Below are 27,015 nucleotides of genomic sequence, written 5' to 3'. Positions count from 1 at the left end.
TTACTGCCTGGTCAGGTGGGGGGTAAGCACAACTCTCGACCTTGCAAAGCCACTGAGTTCACGGGGCAAGGAGGTGTTCATGTACACCATCGAGCTGAGAGCGGTCAATGTCCCATGGGCGCTGTTGGGAGACTCTACAGAAGCCGAATCCTCCACTGGTCTCTTCTCCCCTTGCACGGAGGCTTAGCGTGCAGTCTGGTCACCCCCGGTTGGCTCAGGGCAAGACTGATCTCTCCCCTGCGGACCAGCGCCACTTGCAAGACCTCCGCCCGGGGTCGAAAATGGACCATGAGCAGTCTAGTCGCCCCTGGTTGACTCAGGGCGAGGCTGGTCGCTTCTCTGCTGACCAGCAGTGCTCGCCAAACCTCCGCTCGTGGTTGGCGTTTGGCCCGAGGCAGGCTAGCTATCTTCGCGACTAGATGGTTCGGAGGCGCGACCATATGGATTAGGAGGAGGCAGGGCCATTCTCTGCTGGGCGATGGGATGGTGGTTGCAGTGAATTCCCCTCCCTAAGGTGGCCGGATCGGAGACCTCCAGAACCTTGCCAATGATTGGACACATAACGTCAACCTCAGGGAGGCCCTATAATGATGCTGATCATGAAAATCTAACTCCTGAAAAGGCCCAGGGGCGGGAATTTTGGAAATACCAAACTTACCCTCCTGCAATGCACTCTTTCCGGCGAGGTGAGATCACACAATGGGAGTGCACTGGCTAGGGGACCATATTTCCTCAAGGAGGCCGACATTAGGATCCAGATCCGCGAGTCGACAATATCGTCAGTGATATCTGAATAACAGAAGGGACATGAGAGGAAACACACCCAAACAAAAGGCGACACAAAGTAAACGGTGGTAGGGTTACCTGTGCACTCTCCCAGGTGGCATCGCTCGGATCGGGTACAGAAATGTCGGATGTGCTCGCCTCTGGAGGGGGCACAACCAGTGCTTAATGAAGTCGCAGACGACGTCCGACCCCGTCAGCCCGACTTCTCAAAGATGGACAACCCGCTAGGCCAGAGTCAGTAGCTAAGGGGTAGTCACAGGCGAATTGCCCCAGTTGTTTGTAATTTGCGCCGACGCACTTGGCATGCAGAGGTTGTCCAATGAACTATCAGATGCGAGTAGAACCAATCCTTCCTCTAGTCGTACCGCAAAGACTTGAGGCCCACCTCAATGTCAGAGTCCACGGCACCGTGGCAAAGGCAAAATCTGCAGCTTCTGGTGGGCGGCCCGGTCACCAACCGACAAGTGTAGAAGAATCGAAAGAGTTCAAGGCACGGCTCAACCCCGACGAAGTTCTCACATAGGTGAGCAAAGATGCTCAGCATGAGAATGGGGTTTGGGTTTAGATGGAGGTGGTAGATATCATAGAAGGAGATGACGATGGTGAAGACCTCAGAGAAGGGCAGCGCGTGGCCTGCCAAGTAGAATGACGCGAACAACATGATCTCTCCCTGGCGGGGAGCGGGCGCGATATCCCCGGTGTGGTACCCTGAGGAAAGGTTGCGGGTGAGCAGACCAGCATCGTACATCATCTTCCACCTCGCCCTGTCGCACTTGGATCGAGGGAAGGCGGGCTGGCTACTGGTGCGTGCCATCGAATGAAATGGAGGATGCGGCAAGGGCAAAAATGGAGACAAAGACGAATGGCTCTGAGTGTGAAGGCTTGGAGGATAACACAGATGATGAAAGGATTCATGGGGAGCCGTGGGTACTCCAATTTAAAGGGTCGCAGTGGTATCTCAACCGTCATGGGGTGTGATCCACGCGAAATCCGAAAGGTCGCACGTGGGGAATCAAAATTCCCTTAAGCCTGATGGAAATTAATGTTTATCTCTCCCATGTTTTCCTCTCTCTCTCTCTCCCTCTCTCTCTCTCTCTCTCTCTAGACATTTAACCTCCCCTCGAGACACGGTTTCTTGAGTTGGCCACTAATGTGGGCTGCGTCGGTGATCACCTGGAGCCCAAGTGGTGCGACCAAACCCGACCACGACCATGTGGCATGCAGCGATCACTCCCTGGGCAAACTCATGATCACTAGCAGCCCAAGGGGTGCGACCAGACCCGTCCACAACCATGTGGCATATAGTGACCACGGACCCCTACGACGAACCACTTAGTCCACCATATCCACGAGGGAGCTTGGGGGCTACTGTTAGTGTAATAGGTAAGGGGTGCCCCATCAGGTGGGTCCCGTACTGCCAAGTGTTAGACGACAATATGTATTTTTAAGACCACAACCTCATCGCATGACCAGGGATGAGGCTCGTGTGATCAGCCTCCTGGTCGTAAAGCAAGACCCAACGACTAGCCCTTGCTGGCCGTAGAGCAGGTATTCACCTAGCCAGTCAAGTCTCATTTCATGTTGCCTACTTGAGTATTTTTCTTCCCCAGACGCTCGCTTTCAGTGAGGCATGGTCATGGATCGACGTGGTGTTGCGGTGACCCATCCAGTAGCATTTAATGATACAGGATGGTCTGACGGGTGAGTGTGACGGCGTTCGGTGATGGTACAGGGCGTGCTAGACGATCAGAGCGGGGTGGGAGTGTGTACCCACCATCATGATGAGTTAGGAATAGCCAGGCTTTGTCAAGCGTAGATCTGTCACCTGTTTTGGCACGATCCGTTTGTATGAATATCTTTTCCCATGGTATATAAAGGGGTGAAGACATTACTTGTAAAAAGAAGAGAACACACTTTGTAATAAGTTCACCCAACTCATAAGACGATACACACGACATAGGGCTATTATCCCACGGGAGGCCTGAACCAGGATAAATCCTTGTGTTTTTGGGTTCAGTTTGATATGCAGCTAATAGAAACGTAGGTCAACGCGCCCATCATCTGGTATACCCCGGATTCATTGTCAGTGATCATCCCCCGACAATAACTGGATACCTGCATAAACTACTTCACGTTTACAACTAAACCGTAAAGCCTTATTCTTGAGTCATCCTTTATGCATCTATCAACCTCTTGCAATAGTACATGAATTGATAAGTACCTTTCGTACTCATTCTTGCTATCATTCAGATGAGGAAATAGATGTCGACTTTGCTGGGGACGAAGACATGGATGAGGAGTAGATTAGTGGTCAAGTTCGCACCCTAGCTGCATGTGGTTTTGGGTTGTTATTTTGCTGTGCTTTTGTTGGCTTGTTGGCCATGCTTGTAATATACTATATGGTTTAATCCCTTTTGTACTATTGTAACCTTAATACTTTCATATACGATGTATGACTGTGATGCCATAATTGTTGTACTATATGTATCAAATACTTAATCCAGGGACTGATACAGGAGTCATAGGAAATCCTTAGAAAGGTGTCATACACATTTCTTTTATAACATCTATTGTTGTATCCTAATATTAACTTTACAAGTAGTTAGGTTAAGTTTTGTATTATTTGTTCGTAGAGGGATATGCTCAAGCAGATACACTTGAGTCCACTATAAGTTTCCAGTGGTTAAGACAGGGGATATAGCTCTCTGCACATGAGGTGCAGTTGTTGTTTTGGAGGATCTCTGAGACTACGAGCAAGTTCTTGAAGATGATCTCTTGTTACACCATTACTGACGTTGTTCTTCCATCGTGGCCTCCCCACCTGATGTGGACGTCTAGTGCTCAGCCTCCTCACCCCTCCTCAATATTTATGGCTCGGTCTCCTCCAATGCCACGTCTAGTGTACATTTCGTGGTTCAGCGCTAGTTCCTCCAAGCCATTTTACCATTGTGTCATTGCCGTGCATCCCTCCCCTGGATATAGGTAATTTCGTCTCTCTACTTCATAAAGTTAGTAGTTGCCTATTGTAGTATTATGTCTTGCCCTGTAATGCATATGTAAGGTTCACTAATTTTGATGAGGAGGAAGATGAGGCAACGGCACACCTCGAGCGCTATGTGCGACACTCTCCTTAGTACGACTTCGATGCCTTCGTCAGCTCAGGTGCTCCACATGAGGTGCTCGGGGCATCCCAGTTAGGCGACAGACCTCCTGTACCGAAGCATCATACAGATGAGGAGTACGCGACGCCTGCTCCTACTGGCCGGCCTACACTGATAGTTGTCCTGCCAAACCCTCTCATGTATACAACACACCATGTGAGAGCACAAGCGCGAAAGCATGGGACAGTTAGGGGGTCACCCTAAAGCGGGGACAATTCTAGGGACATGTTTGTATCATATATTTTGGGTAGTGTCTTCTACTTTGTTTGCATCATACATCAGATTCATGTGTCCACCTTCAGTCCTTTGTCAGCGTCGTGACAAAGGTCTTCAAGCAAATATCATATCCAAATAGTCGTTCAAAATGACAATACCATAACTGACTACTCACTCATCTTACTAAAGTGACATGGATTCCTGCAGGAACAACTTCCTCATTGTGCCACACTGGCATGAGCGTTCATTGTGCTCGTGTGGTCACCAAGCTCGGATGACGACATCCTTTGATGTGGAGACTTTTGGTAGGAGGTTCTTCATGTGTCCCAAAATTGACCCTGGTTTCATGGTATGTTCTCCTTTCCCACTCTTTCACACCTTCTAATTTCATATTCTGGATCACACTCCTTATACCACGTTTATCAACAGCAACCATGTGGATTCAAACAATGGATCAACACAGTGAGGCCGTTGTACAACGAAGGATAGATTAGAGAGGCCTAAACCAAAGGTGAGTTCGTCCATTGGATGGAGAAAGCAAGCCAGAGGCAGGAGGCATGTCGGATGCGGCATAAGGAATGTTAGTGACGGGATGAGGACCTTCAAAGGTAGGATGAGAAGCTCTGCCTCCAAGAGGAGGAATTAAAGAGGAGGAGGACAAATTTTAGAGGTGTGAGAAATTACTTCAGAGGTGTCAAGTTCTTCTACGTAGCCAAGAAGAGGTGCGTGAAGGGAAAAATATTCCCACTCCATGCAGTATAGTTCCTATTCTATCTTTGACATTCTAATATCCTAGATCATGTACCAAACTCTTTGTAATAAACATAATGTCTTCTATTCACATCTATCTGTCAATAAAAATGTAGGATTCTATTATCCAACGAAAGTACTACCGCACAAATTAAAAAAATGGCTTGCCTTATATAAAATATCTATTTTGAAAATACAAATGTTATAAAAACACCCTTTTCACCCATGAGAAATATTTCTCGCCCACATTTTTTTCTTTTATATGCACTCAACAATTCAAAGTGCAATTCAAACATTTTGTGAAACCTAATTCAACAGTTGTAAAGAGCTAATTCAACATTTTTAAAAATCATGTCCAAAATTTTGTGAGACACATTTCAACATTTTTTAGGCTTGTTTCAACAATTTGCGATAACATGTTCAATATTTTATACATGATTTGTTGAAACTGTGTATTTTAATTGTTAAAATAGTACATTCAATTTTTGAAAATTTAAATTTTTCAAAATATATTAATATGAAATCTTTTTTGTTGCTAATTGTGAACGAGTGCAAACGATTTTCAAATTCCATCCCAGCATCCACTAGGTCTCCTGCGCCACCCAGTCATGAGATGACAGTTGGCTGACCGGTTCGGCATGCAGTGGTGGATCTAGCTAGGTGGCACAATGGATCGTGAACTACTCTAAGAATTTGTACCAAACTAAGACCTATATAGGTATGTAAGTTTGTTTAAAGCAAAATTCAGACTTAATTATATTAACATGTTAAATTATATTAAATTGAACCATCCTTACCTACAATCTTACATGTGCCACTGGTTCAATGCATAGCCAATTATGTGTCAATGCATGCTTTCCTCTCTCTGAAAAGAACAGAAAATGCAACATGTGCCATCCACCTTGGCTGCCAGGGTCAAAATCGTTTGCATTTTTTTCACTCTAAAATTGTTTCCCGATACACTCAAAGCTACGGATCATCGGTCGCTACCATGTCCCTTGCTGCCACGGTTTGGGCCGTGACCCTTTCTTCGACCAAAATTATTATTACATAGTCGACCGACACGTGCGCTAAAACCAGTTAGTTTTTAAATTTGTGCGTACCGCATCGGACATCTAATCTCGCTGCTCGGCTTCATCCTAAGGCCCAAACTCTAGTGCGACACGGCGGCTGTCCGATCTGGCCGCTCGGTTACGTCCTCCCGAGGCCAAACGGCTGTTTGGTTTAGAGTCTCGAGTGCCGAGCCAAAATTTGGTTGCGACTAAAATCAAGGTATAACTAAATTTTGGTAAAATAGAATATGCTCGATTGAAGCCATGCTAAAATATGGTGGTGTTAGTATGATATGTGGATCTTAAATAACAATACAATTTTAAACACTATACATAGTCAATATATGTCTTAATTTGTAGATTTAATTGTATGAAGCATGTTAGTTCAAACGGATTAAGAAACAGAACCACATCCAAGAGATACGGTCGTTTGATGTTTTTTATCTAATAATTAATGCAAAGCACCCACCCTCTCTCTCCTTCTGCCACGTCAGCATGGCATGGCCATCGGCTGCCCAGGCAGCGCAGGCGAGCAAATCGAGCACTCAAATCATGCTAAGTATCTGTGAACGAATGGGTTGGGCAGACTAAAATTCTTATGCTAGCCGAATCTTATCTTTGAAGCAAACGGCGGCCAAAATTTTTAGGCATTACTAAATTTTGGCCTGGCCATCTAGTGTCTCCAATTAAACAGCCACCAAAACTCTAGCACGCCACGCTAGCGGCCACATCTGCTGCTACGTTCGGGGTTCAGGGTCAGGAGACACGTACTCCTCCCCTAGCGTAGAGAGGTGGACCGGACCAACTAATCCTCCTCCGGCGTAGAGGTGGACCGGACCGATTGATATCACGGTACAAATCATCTGTAGACATATATGACCCCTCTTCTTCGAGTCACCATTGACCCGATGGAACCTTAATCTATCTATTATATTATTATCGGAGGAGAATAATATTCATTTTTAAAATCACAAAATTAATATTTAACAGTCTAGATTAAAAAAACCTCATATCAAATACGATTAATAAATAGCTAAATTCGGAAATCAAAGAGTTCATGTCAAATACGAGTAATAAATACCTAAATTCCGAATTAAAAATTATGAAAAATTAGCAAAAAGATTTTCATATGGTTTGAGAAGCAAAATATTTAAATAAAAAGTCCAAATAAAATAATAATAATAATTAAAACTGAGGTTAGAATAGAAAAAATAAGTATCCATATCAAATATAGTCTTATAAAAAGTCAAATTATTATAAAAATCAAATACCTAAATAAAGAATCAATGCAAAATATAATTAATCAATAGTTAAAATTCGTAATAAAAATAATGAAAATTTTCAAAATTCTTACTATATGATAGATTAAGAAGTATTATGTAGCTCAAGGTCGTCACATGAAGCAAACTGCAGGCAAGGCAAGGCAAACTTATTTTAATTTTGGTCGAGCCGTCTACACCTGACGTGAGATTTTGACAGTTGATCAAAACTTATACAAATCAAATCAACACGTTTATACGACTTGGGTACAAGTTTAGAGCATAAATATTTTTTCCACTAACATAATTTTTATTTTTTCTTCTAATTTTATACGTTTTGTAACTAAATGACACTTCTAACCCATACAAAAGCTAAAGAGACTAATTTTTAATTAAATTTTATTATGATAAAATATTGTAACGAGATTAGTCACGCTATTAGCATGAGCCACTTGCTAGCTTGAAATTAAGTCGGGGACTGGTACTGTAGAGAGAAATCTGTTACAGTTCAGCTTTTATTGCAGCTGTAGCATATATGGAAGGTTAGTGCATGCTAATGTTTCGAAATTGTTTGGAAACTTAACATGGAATCCGACCAAGAGGTCTGCCTTCTAAGTTGCATAGACACGTTCCTACTGAATTATGACAAGAACATCTAGTGCGGTTTATTGGAAGGCCTACAGACAGGGCTAGGTAGCAGACCATACTGAGTTAAACTGTTGAAGATATGACAATTGGCATGCAAGTTGAATCAGCACCCAATTACTTGGGCGACTCTGAAGACTGAAACTTTTTTTCTGGGAGTCAAGCCAAGCCAATTGCTTTACTACTTTTCTGGAATGCCTGGAGAGAATTTAGTCTGCTGGTTAGTGGAAAGCTGACTGAACTGGAGCTTAGTTTACTGTATTACACTATTACTTGGATTATGCTTTCCCTCCTGTGAATTCTTTCCATTGTGCTATATACGTCAGCCTGAAAGACACATGAGTCCCCAAAAATAATTGCTAGCAAGGACCCGTATCTATATAGCAGTTTGTCAACTAAAAAATGCCTCTTCATTGGTTCAAGGGTTAAGTAATCTTACATTATATTACAACGAGGGTCAGATTAAACAAGCAGAATATTGATCTGAGTAAACAACACGACAGGAATTAGTGAATTACAACTCAAGTGCTTTACGAAAGCCAGGCTGTTAGCCTTGCACGTAAGTCGGCATTCAGCAGGCATGTGTTGTTGTCCCATCGTCGCGATATTCTTGGGAGAATCTCGAGTGAATGCGCGATGCAGCGACTGCCACTGGAACACTGGAACCCAACAGATTCCTCCTCTCTCGAGAAAACTCGGATAAGTGGCGTGACAGCGTCCAAGGATTCAGCATTTCAGCTGTAGCTGTTTGCAACGAATTCGTTAGATACGTAGTACTGATTTGGCCAAGTAGCTTGCAAATGGAAGAGAAATGAAAGGCCATCCTTGAGCTTCCAATGTTTATGGATCTGGAGGAATACAAGTGTGGCATATGATACAAGTGTGGCATATGCATGGCATATGCATGGCATCTGGTTCCCGAATCCCGACGCTTCATTCTCCAGCCTGAATACCGGTGAAAAAGAAGTGCACCACATGCAGAGCAGGCCGAGAAGAACACATGTTGTTGGCCACATCCGCATCGACAAGAATACTTTGCTCCTTCTGTGTCAAGCAGCACTACTAGGATGCTTTGCTCGCTGATGTCAGTATTGATGCCTCTGACCTGGTCGTTCTGCAACTGACTGCACAGGAGACACGCAGGCTGTGAATGTGTGTGATCGGTGATCCTATTCCATAGCTCTTTTTCATTTGAGAAATCCTATTCCATAGCTGGTCGTTCCGGGCTCATAGATAGATAGGCCTAGTCCATAGAGGCAGAGGCAAACGATATTCTCATGGGGCTTTCGGCCGTTTTCTGGATCCTAGGCATATGTGCCATCGTCCTTAGGCTGCCAGGGCCCAATCATTTTCATCTGTTTCCCTCTAAAATCGTTTTCATTTTCAACCGCAGAATAAGTTTTTCCTTTTGTGAACGAACAGAACAAGTTGTTTTCATTTTCGGTACGCTCGAAGACTCAAATCACCGCTCGACAACTCAACACGTCCCTTGCGCTCGACAACTTGGGAAGGCCGCACGCCTCTGTTTTTTTTTTCCCAAAAAGCACGGCCGCACGTCACGTCAGATCCGTGAAACTTGCAGCCCGGCCTTGTGCGCGCACGCGTGGGACGACACGCCGATGCGCGGAGAGACCGAACCAAACGGCACGGAAACCATCGGTTCGTCACGCGACCACCGGTCGCACTCCCACCACCAAACGCGAAGCCGCACACGCCCGCGGCTCCGCCAAAAGCGATCGCGCAGGCTCCCAATTCGGGCGGAGAGAGAGAGGGAGAGGAGGAGACTCCGACCGAGGCGCAGCCCCCTCGCCGAGACCGACGGGCCGACGCAACCCAAGTGAAGGAAGAAGCAAGCGGCACGGCCGGCGCGTCCTCGCGTGCGCAGCCCGGCGAATATTCCAACGGCATAACACCCACCACCCCTGCTCGACCCCGGCCCGGCTCGGTTCCTGGCCCTTGGCGATGGCCGCGACGGAGGCGGAGAGGGGAACGGCGGCTTCGGCGTGGGAGGAGGAGGAGGAGGAGGCGAGGAGGCGGGGGAAGGGGAAGAAGAAGCGGTACGGGCTGGTGGAGTACCGGGCGCTGCCGGGGTACCTGCGGGACAACGAGTACATCCTGCGGCACTACCGCTGCGAGTGGCCGCTCCCGCAGGTGCTGCTCTCCGCCTTCACCATCCACAACGAGACCCTCAACGTCTGGACGTACGTAACAGCAAACCCCCTCTCCCCCTTCTCGATTGCCTTGTTGTTTGGTCGAATTGCTGTTAGGAGGTTGACTGGCAATCAATTGCTTTGCTCGGGAGGAAACGGAGGTCGATTTCTGCCGTTGCTCTTGTTGCAATGCGAGGACTCGTTCTGTAGATGAGATGTCTAGTCGATTTCTTGTCCGCTTGTGGTTCATGCTTGCTTATCTTTCAGATTCAATATGAATTGGTGAACATTTGAAATATCGAACTGTTGAAACACCAGGCTATCCAAAATATCTGGCCATATTTTGAAGTTTGTTAAGCTGGTTTTTCCTAAGCATTTGCGGTGGCTGGACAAAGCGTAGAATTCATCCAGCTGCACAAATACGGGGGCACAAGCAGAGTATTTTTACGTCTTTGAAAACAAGATCTACATTTTAGAAGTGAATTAACGATTTTCAATCTACTAGTAAGTTGCTGTTTTTTTAACTCAACCTGTTTTTTCTTTGAACTGTTCTCAGTTTCTAGTGCTGCAAGTTAGAACTGCTTCTCTATGGTAAAAAAATGCTAGTAAAATTGAGCAATTAGAATGCACCGAGTCACAAATGCCAACTGAAAGTATCGATAGTGTCCTTGCCTGTTCATATCAGGATAAGGACCTTTTTTCGAAAAACAAATCTCAGGGAAAAGGACCGGACGCTAAATAATTAAAGAAGCCCTTCCGGTGGGGTATTTGTTTTTTGAAACTAGTTGATGGATGAGTGGACTCAGAACTGCCCCTTTCATTGTCCGAGTTCTCAGCGAGAGCTAGGAACTTCAATGGAAATTGAGCAATTTTATCACTGTCCTGTAGCACAGATCTGTTTATCTCTGATGTAAAAGTTTTATACTGAAATTATAGAAGCATGAATGCTGTCAAATTTTGACTGAATTTCTGAGCGATAGCATATTTTGTCATTATGCTGATGTGATCTAATAGAATCGTGGATGTCATGATCTGCTATATTTATTTTATTCTACTAAAGGCTGCCATTTAATGTGTACATTTCAGGCATTTGATAGGATTTTTCATCTTCCTTGCTCTGACCATATACACTGCAACAAAAGTTCCAAATGTAGATCTCCAGAGCCTTCAGCATTTGCCGGATGTGCTGAGAAAGGCTGATGTTCATAAGATTCAGGCAGAGCTTGTGTCATGCCTTCCTTCATTGCCTCACCTATCCGATTTACAAAAGCTGAAAGATGAGTTGAAGAGCTCATGGAATTCTATTGAGGTTCTTTCGTCCTTGTCCCGTTGGCATCTCTTGGAGGTACTCTCAAGTTGCTTGCCACACAGATTTACCCATTACAATGAGACAAGTTTGTCTGTTCTTGTAAGTAATCTACAACTTACTAACTTATTTGCCTTTTCACTTTGATACTATAGTACTAGTACTTTACTGCAGGGTTCAGGAAGTTAGTGTAAGCTGATGTTGAATAAGATTTCACTTCTAGACACTTATTAGTAAAAATCTGGAAACTAGCTATCACTGTCAGGTTACTGGAAAAGCAGTAAGGCTATCTCCAACAGCTATCTTAAATTTTCATCCTCAAAAACACTATTACAACATCCCCTATCACTATTACAGTATTCTTTATTTTTTCACCTCCAACAGCTACCTTATTTCTTACCTTCTACTGCTCTTTTTCTCTCTCCGGACCCACTGTCAGCTTTATCTACAGTACTGCTACAGTACATGGCAGCGTTTCCTTCCCTCAGGACCACTGCCAGCCTCTGTGAACAGTACTGCTACAGTTTTGCTGCAATGTTGCGGGTGCTACCTTACTTTGCGGAGTACTGTAGCACTAGATATAGGATCGGTTGGAGTTGGCCTAAGCCAGTAAGATTCAGGAAGTTGCCAATTTATGAGATTAAAACGTTATTTTAGTCACTACTCCCCCCAAATTTATTGAAGTGTAAGGTAGTAGCGGTGCTGGTACAGATACAGAGAACAGCAATTATGAAATCAAGCCATTTTGGCCTTATTTCAGATAATGTTGATAAACGTTGTTTTGCATTTTAGTTGATTCTCTAGCAATTGCTGTTAATTCAATCCTCATATCTTCTGCGCTGATCAAATTCTGCAATGCATGACTTCAGAAAGCCAGTTCTGTTTAACTTTAACTTGCGTATTGACAACTTGAGACCTAACAAGCTTTCTTGTTTTTCTTTTGCGCAGCAAAGCATGAAAGAGGATATAGCAAACTTGATTGCACCACAGCTTGTTAGGCCAATCGCACGGTGGCCATTCTTTGCCTTCTTGGGAGGAGCCATGTTTTGCCTTCTTGCCAGCAGCACGTGCCACCTTCTCTCCTGCCACTCTCGCCGTCTAGCATACATTATGCTTCGGCTTGATTATGCAGGCATTGCTGCTCTTATCGCCACATCCTTCTACCCTCCAGTATACTATTCTTTCATGTGTTATCCCTTCTTTTGCAACCTGTACCTCAGCTTCATAACTATCCTAGGAGTGGCAACTATAGCGTTCTCTTTACTCCCAGTCTTCCAGAACCCTGAGTTCAGAACCATAAGAGCATGCCTCTTCTTTGGCATGGGTGCATCCGGTGTGATCCCTGTTCTTCACAAGTTGGTCCTTTTCTGGCACCAACCAGAGGCATTGCACACGACCGGATATGAAGTTCTGATGGGGCTCTTCTACGGTCTTGGAGCATTGGTTTACGCAACTCGGGTGCCTGAGCGCTGGATGCCTGGAAAGTTTGACATTGCCGGGCATAGTCACCAGCTCTTCCATGTCTTGGTTGTTGCCGGAGCCTACACGCACTATCATGCAGGACTCGTGTACCTCAAGTGGAGAGACTTGCACGGCTGCTAAAAATTGGTGCGACGCTGAGGTTGCGGATAGATTGTAGGTACTGTGAATTTGGACATAAGATCATGGTCTGTTGTAATTTGTAACAGTAAACATAAACAAGCGCTACAAGGTGTTCAGTTTGTCATCAGTAATTGAAGATTGGTATTTATGCTACTAACTAGATGTTTCTGATCGCGACCTATTCGATATATCAGTTCCGGGCATTATGGGAAGACTAGGTGAATTCCTAGTGCGTTGCTGTGGGAATTTGAGGGGAATTTCAAATGAATGATTATCGAAGGGGATTGCAATTTTTCTTGCATTTTTGTTTTTTTTTTGGCTCAAACTCAAAGGGGAAACTTTGCTTCTTATCTTTTTTTTTTAGAAGCAAATCTTAATACAACATTTGAACCCACCAATTCCAAAGTTGAGGAGAGCTCGTCTGAGTAAGACAGTACGTAATAGCGAACACTAACCTAAGCTTTGCACGCTATGAATGAAATTGCAACTTAGTAAACCAAAAGATTAGGATGTGTAGAATCCCATCATGCCAATTTGTAACCCATTACCCTTTACTGCTATTTATAAATCCCTATTGACAGTTCAGACAACATTTTCCTGCAACAATTGGACTTACACATAAGACTGCTGTGATCCATAAGCAAAGAGCAAGTGGTATAACTCCATAATGTAAGTATGCCAAAATCTTATGTTATGTGAAATTCAGTCCTTACAAATGAAGTATAAGATCTATCAGTATGTATACTATAGTACAAACATATTCTAGATTTACAGGAGACTTAATCAGTGTTGCCTCTGCACTCACATTATCTACCTTCCTCCAGGGCACCAGAAAAAGGTTCCGCATGGATAGATTGATCAGCGAGAACTGTTCCACTAATATATTTAGTTGCATCACTTTCCATTCATTAGCTGAAATAATTGAACAAATTAGACATTTCATTGCACAAAGCCTCAAATTCCATGAGTGGTCAACCTGAACCGGCTATTAGCTGTTGCATATCTAATGTTTTAGCATAGCTTTTATGCTCTATGCTACGGAGCAACAACTTCTTAAAGATGGCAACAAAATGTAGATCAAATAATCAATTATATGGACCTAGTTATGTAAAATAAAGTAATAAACATGAGCAAGGTAGATGCAGTAATAATAAATATGAATGAACATTAAATTTAAAATTGTTAGGTTGGTAGTAAAAATGGGCTATAATGAACTGGTAGTTTATTTTAAGATCTCTGTAAAGCTAATGGATCTTAGCAATCATATCATACCAACAACAATCTATACAACATGTTTTATAGGTTGTTCTTTATAAGGAAGATGGTTGTACAGATCCAATTTATCTAGTGACAGAATATAACTAAGATTGGGTAAGTGATCAGCTAGCAGATTGAGAGCTTCGAATAAGGGTTGAAGAAATAGGACAACGGTATGAACAGCTAAAATCTCATAATGTTAATGTAAATTACACAAATGAAACTAAAGTCTTACGTGTAGTACCTTGTAATGATATGCACCAGCTAATTATTAATGAGCAAATTGTTGATGACAAGATTTAGAATTTATAGTAGTTATTGCAGCAATAACTGGCTTAATGAGCGATTAGCGATAAGTACATCCACCGAAAAACAGTGCTCCGACCATAGTGAGCAATGTTCCGACCACAATGAATAATACTCAGCTAGGTAAACAGTGCTTCGACCAGTAAACAGTACTTCATGACCACGACCAGTGACTATGATTAGTGGTCACAAGTAGTGAGACGATCAGTGACCACGGTTTGTTTTAGCAGTTGTTCTCCGGACAGGTGGAAGAGCTGATCGAATTCAAGTGCATAGATACGTCGAGCATATAGTCGAATCTAAGAAGGCTGAGCTGCAATAAAATATACTTGGGTAAATATATGAGAGTTTATATGGTTGATTAGGGAATGTATGTTAGTTATATAAAGTTTGAAGATCAAAAGGCATAGTCGAATCATATTTGTAAGTCTTGTTTTGTTTGAATAGGAGTCCTGATCTCTTACGGCTAATACCTGTCACCCTTTAAATATGAGAGGGTCATGACCGATTAAAAAAATGAACCAACCAATCAAATCAATCTACTTTACATTTCGGCTTTTGCCTAGCCCCTGTAGTCCCGTTCTCCCCTGTAGTCCCGTTCTCTTTTTCAATCCACATTGCTACCTGTTCTTGATCCCAATGAACAAGGACAAGCCGCCAGCCATCTGCGCTTCGCCGGGGTCCCTCCTGAGCATGGGTGACGACAAAGGTCCGACGACACAGTGCCACGACTGGGGTATCCTGGGTGCTGCTCGTCAGATATTGTACACGAGGTGCTCGGTGTTTGGCGCGGCATTGTTTTGCGTCAACATACTTTTTGGCGACTCCGTTGGGGAATATAGTTTTTTGACTATCTCTTGGCCGAATTCTAAAACCCTAGACATGTGTACTTCGAAAATCGACAAAGATAACATCATAATAGCATCCTACGAGGAGTTATGCGAAGACTCTGCAAGGTGTGTTAAAAAAAAGAAGATTCTCCACCGCCCGCCAACTAAACCCCTAAGGTACCAACTAATGTAAGTGTTCAACCCTCTCCATCACATGAACAAGTTGCTGGTATGATTGATCAATCTGTTAGTGCAACCATGGCTAATAGTGTTCAAAAGATAGTTGATGATACATTGGATGAAAAGATTCGACCTTTAGTTATGCAAATTCATGAAGAACAAAATCTGAAAAAAAAAACCTTTTATTAGCAATGTTAGCACTCCAATTTTACCTACAATGGTTAATATATTACCAAGTGCTTCAATTCCTCATGATGGCTGAAATTATATGGGTAGTGTTGCACCTAATCATGTTCCTTCTTATGCTATTAGAACTGATGTAACACAAAATCTATATTAAACACCATATGCTAGACATCATGTTTCTTCTTCAGCTCAAGCTTATAGAGTCAAAAATTATCCCAATGTGCAAACACCATATTATCAAACCATATCATATAGTGTTCCGCCTATACCTCCACAAGGGTCGGGAATCCCTTATGGGCTGATACCGGAACAAACTTTTACCACACCACGTCCTATCACCTCTTATGTGCCGAATGTGTCCACATCACTGCTTGAGTGAATAGCTAACCCTAATTAGATTGTGGCCGATTACACCAAAATCATACGGGGACAAGTAGCTACTGTATTAAGGGGATAATTCGGCTTGGATGTTAGGAGAAAGGCTCGTGCATACCAAAAGTCATATCCCGAGCATTATAACACAATTCCATAAACCTGTGGTTTTAAAGTTCCTGCTTTTGTAAAGTTTTCCGAGGATGATAATAAGACAACTAGGGAGCATGTAGATCAATTTCTTGTACAATTAGGTGAAGCTAGTTCAAATGATGTGCTAAAAATTAGACTATTTTCTTTGTCATTGTCTGAGACTGCTTTTACTTGGTTTACATCTCTTGCTCCTAATTTTATACATGTGTGGTCTCAATTAGAAGAAAATTTTCATAAGTATTTTTATAGTGCTGATACTGAATTGAGGCTTTCACATTTAACATTGGTTAAACAAAGATACAATGAAACAATTGCTGATTATATTAGAAGATTTAGAGATATAAATAACCGATATTTTAACTTGACACTTTCTAAAAAAAGACTTGCCCGAATTAGATCATTTGGGTTTGTTATCACATCTTAGGGAAAAGCTAGAAGGTTATGAATTTTAGAATGTTGGTCAAGTTTTGCAAAGAGCTCTGGTACAAGAAAGCCAAGCTAAAGAATCTAGAATTTTCAGAAATTACATGATAAACCTAGAGTTGATCGTCCTAATGTTCATATGCTTGAGTACGAATCTGAAAATTTGGACGATGACGATGACGATGTGTGTGTAGCCGAGTGGGTTTGGTCTTCTAAGTCTAAACTATTCGTTTGCTCCGCTCTTAAGCCGATTCCTCTAAAAAAATTGACAAAAAGAAATTAAATTTACTTTTGATATAGCAAGTGTGATAGAATTTTTGATTACTTGCTATAAGAAAAACAGATTAAGCTATGTCATGGTCATGTGATTCCACCATTAGAATAATTGAAGAGATGAGCTTATTATAAGTGGCACAATTCTTATTCTCATGCAACTAACGATTGCAATGCTTTTCGTTGACAGGTTCAATCGTTCATTGATGAAGGATGATTGAAGTTCTCAGAGATGAAAGTTGACAAGCAACTGTCCCCGGTTAATGTAATTAATCTCCAAGGCAGAAGTGTTTTAATTCGGCCAACTCAAGCCAAATTAGCTAAAGGAAAAATTGTGATAGTTGGTGAAGAAAGGCCCAAGTCTTTAGGGGAGAACAAAAACTTGTTAAGAGAAGTATTACTTAAGAAGACTCCCTGTAGGATCGAGAGTAGCGACTAGAGGGGAGGTGAATAGGCACCTCAACAAATTTCTTGCAAAATTGATGGCATTCTCCTATTCGATCACCCAACGCACCTCTAAAAAGGAATCATAACAGAACACAACACAAATATGCAGTGAAAAAACTACACCTACCCAAAAAGTTCAGAGACTTCGAAGATGGGACTGGAGAGTCCAGAGATTGGACCGGAGAGTCCGGAGATTCTGAGAAAGATCAAAAACCAAATTTGAAAATTCAACAAAAGGTGGGTCTTATGGGTTGAATCGAACACCAGGTTCCACAGCAAACCAATCCATGACTCATGCCCACATAAAGGTTGAGTCTTGAGAAAAGACCACTCAAGGATCAAGAGATGAGCACCGAGTGAAAAAGATCTCCAAGATGATAGTCTAAAGGCAAGGGGATTTAAGATCCTATCACATATGCATGTGTATGTGAATTTTATACCTTTAGCATCAAGAACAATAACCTCCCAAGGTATTAAAATTTCAGCTCAAAAAGAAAAACAAAAATCAACATCGAAAAAGGAAAAACTTGCAAACAAGGGAAGAGAGCCAAGAGAGGGAAAATAGAATGAGGGGAATTTGAGTATATATAACAAAATAAACTTCATTACTCAAAGAGGTAAGCCATATTTTAGGTAGGCTGCAAAGATTTTCCTCTGAAAACTCTCACATATTACATAGCCTAAGCACTCATCTTCCTCTCTTATAAAACCTTGGCACAATACTCTCATATGAGTGGCACAAGGGGCTCAAATGGTTGGTTCCACCTCTCCCATAGCCCTACTCCTCTATTTATAAGCCTAGGAAATTTGACTCCCAAGTTTTATAGGTTTTTCTCAAAATACTCCTCTCTTGTAGTACACTCATGCCTACCACCAAGGGTATTTTAGTTCATTTTCTTTTTCATTTACCGGATGGCCTCGGCGCCTTCATGATTTGGCTTCGCCTCGGCGCCTTCATGATTTGGCTTCGCCTCGACGCATGCTTTACGATGGTGCCATGCACTCCTCTAGTCCTCCTATGTTTTTGAAGCCAAACCGCAAAACCCTAGCATGCTTCTCAAAACGTGACTAGCCGCCACTTGCTTCCACCTGAAGCAAGCGCTTTGATGATGATACATGTCCTTCGTCTTGCGGTTTTGACCGTCGGCAAGTCTTTCCCGCTCCCGATCCCTCGGGCCGCCTTGTCACTTGCATCGTCATCTCTTCCGTTTGACTTTGTCAACACGCCGTCTTCATCCTTCGTTTCATGCTTTACTTGACCTTCATGTGTACAGCTAGGATCACCCTTGACTCCGTTCGGCCCTCCTTGATCGTCCGACACCAAGCACCCTTTTAGCCCCGATCACACACTGTCGACTGCCAAGTTGCATCCATCACCTGCACACCTTAAAACAAGCAAACACATTTCTCCACACTCCAAAACATCTTAAGGTTACCATAAAATAAAAAAACTTCAACTCAGAGCACATCCTGTAGAAAACATAAACATTGGATGGTCCGGTGTGTTCTACTCATAAACACTGGACCATCCGGTGAGTGTAGCACTATCTATTATAGGAAAATTTTGCTCTCTGCAAGAAAAGGTCCGGTGAAAGCTTCTTGTGATCTCATGTCCATCACCAGATAATCCAGCATGTGCCAATCTACCGAACCACCCTTCTGCAACCTCTCTGCAACAAAAGGTCCGGTACATTCTCCGGTGTTCACAAACTCAGCAATGGACTATCCGGCGTACATAATCAAACTTGGTGCCAAAAATCTCATCTCAGCAGAATACTCCGACGCACTCTAAGTCCATCACTGGACCATCCGGTGTTTGCTTATATTTTTGCTTCAGCACTGAAAATGCTCCAGTGCTCACTTCACCGTAACACCAGACTATCTGGTGTGGTAAAAAACCCACACACCAGATGCTCCGGTGAGACATAATTTTCTGGACTCTGAAACAGTTAGCTCCAATTTAAACTTTGGTTAGCCATAAATAAGATCACTCACAAACAAGCTCATACCAACCAAAATCAATTCAAATCCAATATTGTTAATAACTCATCATTTGCAAACCAAGGCACATTTCAACTTAGTTTCTCACACCCGAAGGTAAAAAATCAATCAAGATTGTGATGAACACTTTAATCACGGGGGGGGGGGGCATGACAATGCTAAACTAAGAATGATCAAATCAAAAAGGCAAAAAGACATGGCAAGATCGAGAAGCCCAAGCCAACTTTCAAGCAAATTTTATCTAAATATGAAAGAGATAAGGCACACTACTACAGAAATAGGCCTATATACCGACCCATCACTGCTGGTTTCTTATGAGCCGGCAGTGATGAAATATCACTACCGGTTTGTACCATGGACTGACACTAAAAGGCCATTCAAAAAGAACCGGCAGTGAAAACCCACTATCACTGTTGGCTCTAGCCACGAGCTGGCAGTGATAGTATCACTGCCGGTTCGTGTTATGAGCTAGCAGTAATAAGTAGATGACAGCTTATTTTAAAAAATTCATAACTTTTTCATACGAAGTAGGATGGAGACAAATTTTATTTCAAAACTATAGCCCTCGACGAGATCTACAACTTTGTGGTTGAAATTTTTTCATTTGATATCATTTAGATATCCAAATAATCATTTAAAGTTTCAAACAAAAGATGTCAAAAGGATTGCATATGCTAATGATATCACTAGTACTTATGTGGTGGGATGGTAAGGACGTATCACGCGAGCTGAGAGGTTCTGAGTTCGAGTGCCATGAACTGCACGCGCGCGTATTTCACACAAAAAATCGCGTGACTTCATGACCACGACCAGTGACTACGATTAGTGGTCATGACCAATGAGGTGATCAATAACCATGATTTGTTTCAGCAGTTAGTCTCTAGACAGGTGGAAGAGCTGATCGAATTCAAGTACATGGATATGTCAAGCTTGTAGTCGAATCCAAGAAGGTCGAGCTGCAATAAAAGATACTCTGGTAGATATATGAGAGTTTACGTGGTAGATTAGAGAAGGTATGTTAGCTATAGAAAGTTTAAAGATCAAAAGACATAGCCGAATCATATCTATAAGTCTTGTTCAGTTTGACTTAGGAGTCCTGATCTCTTATGGCTAAGATCCGCCGCCTTTTAAATATGAGAGGGCCATGACCGGTTGAAAAAAATAAACTAATTGATCAAATCAATCTACTTTACTTTTCGTCTTTTTCCTAGCTCCTATAGTCATGTTCTCTATTCCAATCCATGTTGCTACATGTTCTTGATCCCAACATACAAGTACAAGCCGTCGGCCATCCGTGTTTCGACGGGGTCCCTCCCGAACGTGAGTGACGACGAAGATCCAACGATGCAATGCCACGACCGGGGTATCCTGGGTGCTACTGCCGAATATAGCACACGACGTGCTTGGTGTTTGGCACTACATCTTTTCGTGTCAACACAAATGTATCTAAAGAAAATTTGAGCTTCCTTTCCAGTTCTATGGAAAGAAGAGGAAATCTGCAAAACAATGAAATGAGGGTGAGCAATTCTAATGCTTAAAGTTGGGCTGGAAAATTTGCAGAAAAAACAACATTTTTTATTAGGAAATACTTGTAAAACTGACTAATAAAATCAACATGGGTTGTTGTACATGTAAAATCAGATAACTGGGCAATAAAACATGTTGGTATTACGGGAGAGAGAGTTTTCCTATTGCTTTGTATGGTGTTGATAGAAAGATCTGAAAATCAAGCATTTGAGAAATAATAGTGATTGAGTGTCACTGGAGATGTGAATTAGTTTCCTTGTAATGAATAAATTAGTTCTTTCACAGTGATCATGCGGGTATTGAAAGAAATTGTTAACCTAGCATAGATTAAATCTATTAAGTAATCTGAAAAGTCAAATGAATGAAAAAGGATGCAGTCAGGAAACCACCACACCATTTGAGGGGAAAACAACACCTCAAACTCACATGTGATTGTAGAATGTGACTGTATCTAGTGTCGGAGGATGTGAATGCATCCAGTTTAGGCTACACTGTGTTGATACGTTAGGATCAGAAAGTGGTAAACCAGCCCAGTTATTGGGGACTGCAGAAACCAGTGTCTAACCACTAGTTGCGTGTAGAACACGGGATTTTTTTTTTCCTGAATCTTACGTTTTTCCTACAAAATTAAAATAATTCTTGTAAAATTCATGTACGATTACTGTAAAATTCATATGTTTCAAAGGAGCCTAAGTGTGCTTCTATCTGTGTACTAGTAGTATAAGGCCGTCGCGTTTGCAGCTCTGTTACATTTTACTGTATGGAGTTCCAAAAGCTTGCTAGTACAAAGAAACAAGTAGTGCAGAAACCAAAGGCCAAATGGCAAAAGCCTGATGAACCATTCCTGAAGATCAACTGTGATGGAGCAGACAATCGTTCATCGCACAAGGGAGGATGGGGCTTTGTGGCGCCAGATTCAGACGGGCAAGTTGTCGCTGTGGGAGCTCGTATGATGCCTAGAGCCTACAATGCTTTCCACTCTCATGTTGCTTGTTTGCAAACCATGTGTCATGCAGCTAATCTCGTGACAGTGGTTAATGGAATTGTTTTCCATCGTTTTCCATCCAGAAAATAATTCTCGTATCTATCAGATGTGGGGGCACTTGTGACAGAGTGTAAGAGTCTTATTGTGTCTCAATCCTAGATGTTCCCTCTCTTTGGTACAAAATGGTAGGATGTGATCCTTATCCTCTAGCGAGAGTTCCAGAGGCAACCAAAAAGACAGCTGCGAGATGAAGCTTCAGATCCAGCATCAATCCCGTCATCTCTCCTCCTCCGAATGCCTCTCTGGCATCAGAGGGGTGGGGGTACTGGCGGATCGACGCCAGATGTAGTTTGTAGGGTAGGTAGTCTAGCTAGTTTTAATTTTGGTAGGTTTATCTAGGTGGTGATCATGATGTTTTCGTTGGCTTTTGCTCCTCTGGATTGTCTCCGGCGAGGTTGTCGGCTTCGTCAACCTCTTCTATACCATTCTTAGGAGGTATGTAATAGTAGTTGTTTTGTTGAAGCTGTGAATGAGGGGGGAGGGGGGGATTCCTCATATCCTCTAGCCTTGTATATGATTTTGGGTCGTTGGGTTTGGCAGCGCTGGACAAGGTTGTTGGGCCTCCAACTCTGACGAGGTTGTGGTTGGTGGCGCTAGTTTGAAGGCTTCCTCTCAGAGCTCCGCGTCATAGCTTATATTGCTTGTTCAGTGTTTTAGAGGCAGCCCGATGGTGGTCACGGGACGCTGGCTATTGGGGCTTTGGCGATTACTCTGGCGAGGGGAATGAATGATTCTTTGTCGGCCTCTGGTGCTCAGTTGGGCTTGGCGCCGTCGGTAGCGGTGCATGGCGAGGCAGCGAATGAAGGCGTTTTCTTCATGTTTTTCCATCTATTGTTGCTTAATTTCGCTTGTTATTTGGGGATGTTCTTTACATCACAGTGAATGAAATCCTTTCCCTTTCCCAAAAAAAAAAATCCTGTAATACGGTAGCCGACTCCTTAGCTACTTACGGACCGAGATTGTCATCGCCTCCTATTTTGTGGCAGGATCAAGCGCCAGACTTCATTTTTGTCTTGGTCTCCAGCTATTTAGCTGGCCCCAATGGTTAATGGAATTATTTTCCATCTAGAAAAAAGAATTATAAGGTTGTCGTGAGGATAAACCCAAGGTTCCAAACGTAGAAGCATCGGCCATGCGCGTCCATCCAAATTCCAACTACTATAGGAAGCTATTGAACGCTTATGATCTGCATATGTGTAACGTTGTCTCGGCTGTCGCAAGTGATTGTTTCATGGTGGCGGAGGATGTGCATCCGAATTCTCCTCTGACTTCCTCTTTTACCCATTTACCTGTTATCTACGGGTAAAAACTCTAATAGAGTTGAGTTTGTTCCACATTTGTTGTTTGTGGGCACGTTCGTAGACGCAAATCATTACCTAATAGGTATACGGGTACATGTATGGGTAAAGCATGGCACCCGTTTAACCATGTGTATATTTGGTACTCTGAAAGTATGTACTCTCATATACGTATCTCATAACATATAGAGTATCTTATATGATGAATGATATGTATATGGAGTATATGAATATATAAGATCATCTAAGTGATATGTATATTTTTTTATGTGGTTTGCACATATTTTCTTAAGTATATTACATTTTATGTACAAATATAAAGGTATTATCAAAATCTATTAAAATTAAAGGACTTCTTTTTAATTTTTCCATGTAATTCTCATTCAAATATTTTAGAATGAGTATATAAGTATATTCATAGTGATAAAAGAGTAATCTAGTTTATTTATATAATATATCATAGTAGGGAGTAATAGTTGGCTCATACCCAAGACTCCACTCTCCAAGACAACAACCCTAATCCCTTAACTCGTCGCCGCAAACAATGGCACTCACTCACCCAGCACAGAAGCCATTCACATTTGGCAATTCCCAACCTGACGTGGCGCCGCTAACAACATAGTATCTAGCAGCCCTTCCACCGTCTGCCGCTTGTTCGCTACTAGAGAGCCCCGTCACCCCAAGGCCCCCAGCTGCCCCTCTGTTGTCCGTCGCCCATCCACCATGGCAACACCCAAGAGTCCTGCTAGTCCGCCACTGAGTGCTTCGTCACCTGCCATCTGCCTCATCGTCTGCCGCTCAATTCAGATCATCATCGGCCACCGCCCGTCCACTCAGCTCTCGTCAGCCACCGCCCGTCCATGGGTAAATGGGTATGCCCGTGAGCAACGGGTTTGTTCCCTGCTCTTCACCTGCGGGCGTTTGCGGGTATACCCATGAGCAAACTAAAATTCACATGTTCAGGTATGGAAAAACACTACCCGTACCCGCGAGACTCGATTGTCATCCTTAGTCCTCACAGTTGTCACCGTGTTGCAAAATATCAGCAAGAATGGGATGCCGGCCCAGAATCTTAGCTTTATAATCTCAGCGTTTACACCGTCTCTTAAGGTACGTTTGGTTGGAGGGCGAGGTTAGATGGGATATGGTCATCCATATTTTTTTGGATGGTATGATCCAATTTCTGTTTGGTTATGATGGATAGGATGAGCTAATTTTTTATTTGGTTGATGGGATTAGAGTAGATAGGATGAACCAATTTTTTATTTGGTTGATGGGATTAGAGTAAATAAAATGATTTATTTATATGCATTCCATAAATATTTGGATGAATTTGTGCATGTTTGAATTTGTTTGAATTCAAATTGAATTAAAAAAAGAATATCATATGAAATGATAAATATATATATATATGGAGCATTACAAATGAACTTATTTTTTTCACCAAATAACTTAGGGTTAAAAATATTTTATAAATTAGTACATCATATGAGAAAAATATTATTGAATTTTTCAGATTTTAGGAATTTATTTGAGGCATTAAAAATTGCTAGAAGTTATAAAAATAGGTTTCTTTGGAGAATTTTAATTAAATGCTGGCTCATGATTTTTAGATCAAACCAATTAAAATGGGTTGCTAGTGAGCTCTAGTTTGCTTATAAAAATATTTAAAAAAATAGACTATTATATACTCCAGATAAATTATTGTATTAAAAGAAAAACAGCCCAACGAGTTGAACAGCATGAATTTGATCGCTCCATCCAACCGTTTTCACCTCTCTGTCCAGCATGAATGTTCGCTCAGGCTGACCGCCTCAGCCAACGCATCCACTGATCCAAGCACGAAGAAAAGTGGATAGCCGATCTCCCGGCTCGCTCCATCCATCAAACTAAACGGACGCTTAATTTCCTGGTAGCACAAGATCGAACAGAGCAGATGCTGCACAGTTGTTCAACAGAAATCCTTTCCTGAAGCACCGGTAGTGGAATTATTTTGCCTAACGAGCGTTACAGATAGAAGTCGACGTCGATTCGCGGTGAAAATTGGCATGTAGATCGAGAGGGCATGCAGCGCTATAATTGTCGCCCGTGGCCCAGGCGTGCAAAATATCTCAGAAGGACACGCTCTCGCCAGCCCATGGCTCTCGCTCCACTCCTCGTCATGGCGGCGCTCCTGGCCCTGCCGCTCGGGAGCCACTCCGGCGAAGCCCAGAACCTGCACCCTGTCGTGCTGGTGCCGGGCTACGGCTCCAACCAGCTGGACGCGCGGCTGACGGCGGCGTACGAGCCCTCGGCGCCTTCCTGCGGCGCCGGCGCGGGCCAGGGGTGGTTCCAGCTGTGGCCAAACCACACGGGGATGCACGACGCCAGCCAGGTCCCGTGCTTCGCGGACCAGATGAGTCTCGTCTACGACGCCGGCGCCGACGACTACCGCAACGCCGACGGCGTCGCGACCCGGGTCCCGTCCTTCGGCTCCACGCACGGCCTTGTCGGGTGAGTACGTCCACTCCACACACCGCACACCTGTCTCGTGTCAGTTTCAGTCGTACACCGTCACTGGCAGCCTGATGCTAGCCCACTGGATGCAAACAAAATAGACGATGATTAACCGATGGATGGTTTGGATGGACCTGGACTGACGCAAATGCACGGTCACATGTGTTCCACTGGCAGGTGGGATCACCTGGTGCGGCGGCTGGAAGGCATGGGCTACCACGAGGGTAAGAGCCTCTTCGCCGCGCCGTACGACTTTCGCTACGCTGTCGCGCCGCGCGGCCACCCGTCTGCGGTGGGAGACCGCTACTTCCGCGACCTCAGGCGCCTCATCCGGAGGGCGAGCCGACTCAACCAGGGTCGCCCGGCCATCGTGGTCGCGCACAGCTTCGGCTGCGCTCTCACGTACCAGTTCCTCCTCGCCCGCCCGCTCCCCTGGCGCTGGCGCTTTGTTAAGCACGTCGTCCTCCTGGCCCCCGCGCTCGGCGGGTTCGCCGAGGGGATGTACGGCCTCGAGGCCGGCATCGGCTACGGCCTGCCGAACGTCACGCGGCCGACGATGACCCGGCTGGCGCGGAGCCAGCAGAGCACCCTCTGGCGCCTGCCCACGCCGGTGGTATTCGGGGACCGACCGCTGGTTGTGACCAAGAACGCGACCTACTCGGCCCGCAACATCGCGGAGTTCTTCGAGGCCATTGGCTTCCAGGAAGGGGTCCGGCCGTACTTGACGCGGGTGCTGCCGCTGTGGCAGGCGCTCCCGGCGCCGATGGTGCCGGTGACCAGCGTCATCGGGGTCGGGGTCAGGACGCCGGAGACGTACGTGTTCGGTAGAGAGGGGTTCGAGGGGGATCCAGAGGTGGTGTACGGCGACGGCGACGGGGACATCAACATGGTGAGCCTGGTGGCCATCGAGAAGGAATGGTCCGGTGTGCAAGGCCAGGTCTTGAAGGTAGTCAGGCTGCCCGGTGTCCATCACGATGGCTTCTTCAGTGGTCATTTCGCTCTCAAGAGTGTAGTTTCTGAGATTTACGAGGCAGGAGGGAGTACAGAGCTCTTCGAAAATTTAGCCTTTGAGCAATAATACTGTCACGACTGAAAAATGGTGGTCAGACCGTACGCTTAAATAGAACCACTGTATCGTGCTTGGGGCCTGGGTTGAGGTTACGGGCTGGAGTGAAATCGTATTTGTTGGATTTAGTTGGGCTGTATGCACTTGTGCTCGTTTATGTTTAGTACTTGAGCTGAAGAAAAAATGGGAAAAATGATTATATGTCCTAAAGATGATCAATTTTGACAA

The 27,015-nt window shown here is 43.7% G+C and overlaps 2 protein-coding genes across 3 annotated transcripts; both read left to right on the top strand.

The window, feature by feature from the left end:
• Nucleotides 1–9,488: 9,488 nt before the first annotated feature.
• Nucleotides 9,489–13,084, top strand: LOC133916598 (heptahelical transmembrane protein ADIPOR3). 2 transcript variants are annotated; one of them, XM_062360337.1, is made up of 3 exons: nt 9,489–10,070; nt 11,106–11,364; nt 12,274–13,084. In XM_062360337.1, exons 1-3 carry the CDS (start codon nt 9,832–9,834, stop codon nt 12,925–12,927), a joined length of 1,152 nt encoding a protein of 383 aa, XP_062216321.1. In that variant the 5' UTR covers nt 9,489–9,831; the 3' UTR covers nt 12,928–13,084. The 2 variants fall into 2 exon arrangements, with proteins under 2 accessions (XP_062216321.1, XP_062216320.1); XM_062360336.1 differs by having other exon boundaries at nt 9,494–10,070; nt 11,106–11,427.
• Nucleotides 13,085–25,290: 12,206 nt separating this feature from the next.
• Nucleotides 25,291–27,015, top strand: LOC133916597 (lecithin-cholesterol acyltransferase-like 1). Its single transcript, XM_062360335.1, has 2 exons — nt 25,291–25,718; nt 25,899–27,015. The coding sequence occupies exons 1-2, from the start codon at nt 25,291–25,293 to the stop codon at nt 26,797–26,799; spliced, it is 1,329 nt and encodes a 442-aa protein (XP_062216319.1). The 3' UTR covers nt 26,800–27,015.

This window comes from Phragmites australis, chromosome 4 (genome assembly GCF_958298935.1).
Source record: "Phragmites australis chromosome 4, lpPhrAust1.1, whole genome shotgun sequence".
Classification (NCBI taxonomy): Eukaryota; Viridiplantae; Streptophyta; class Magnoliopsida; order Poales; family Poaceae; genus Phragmites; species Phragmites australis.
The sequence above is the reverse complement of the archived record's forward strand: the minus strand, read 5'-3'. Positions and strand labels throughout refer to the sequence as shown.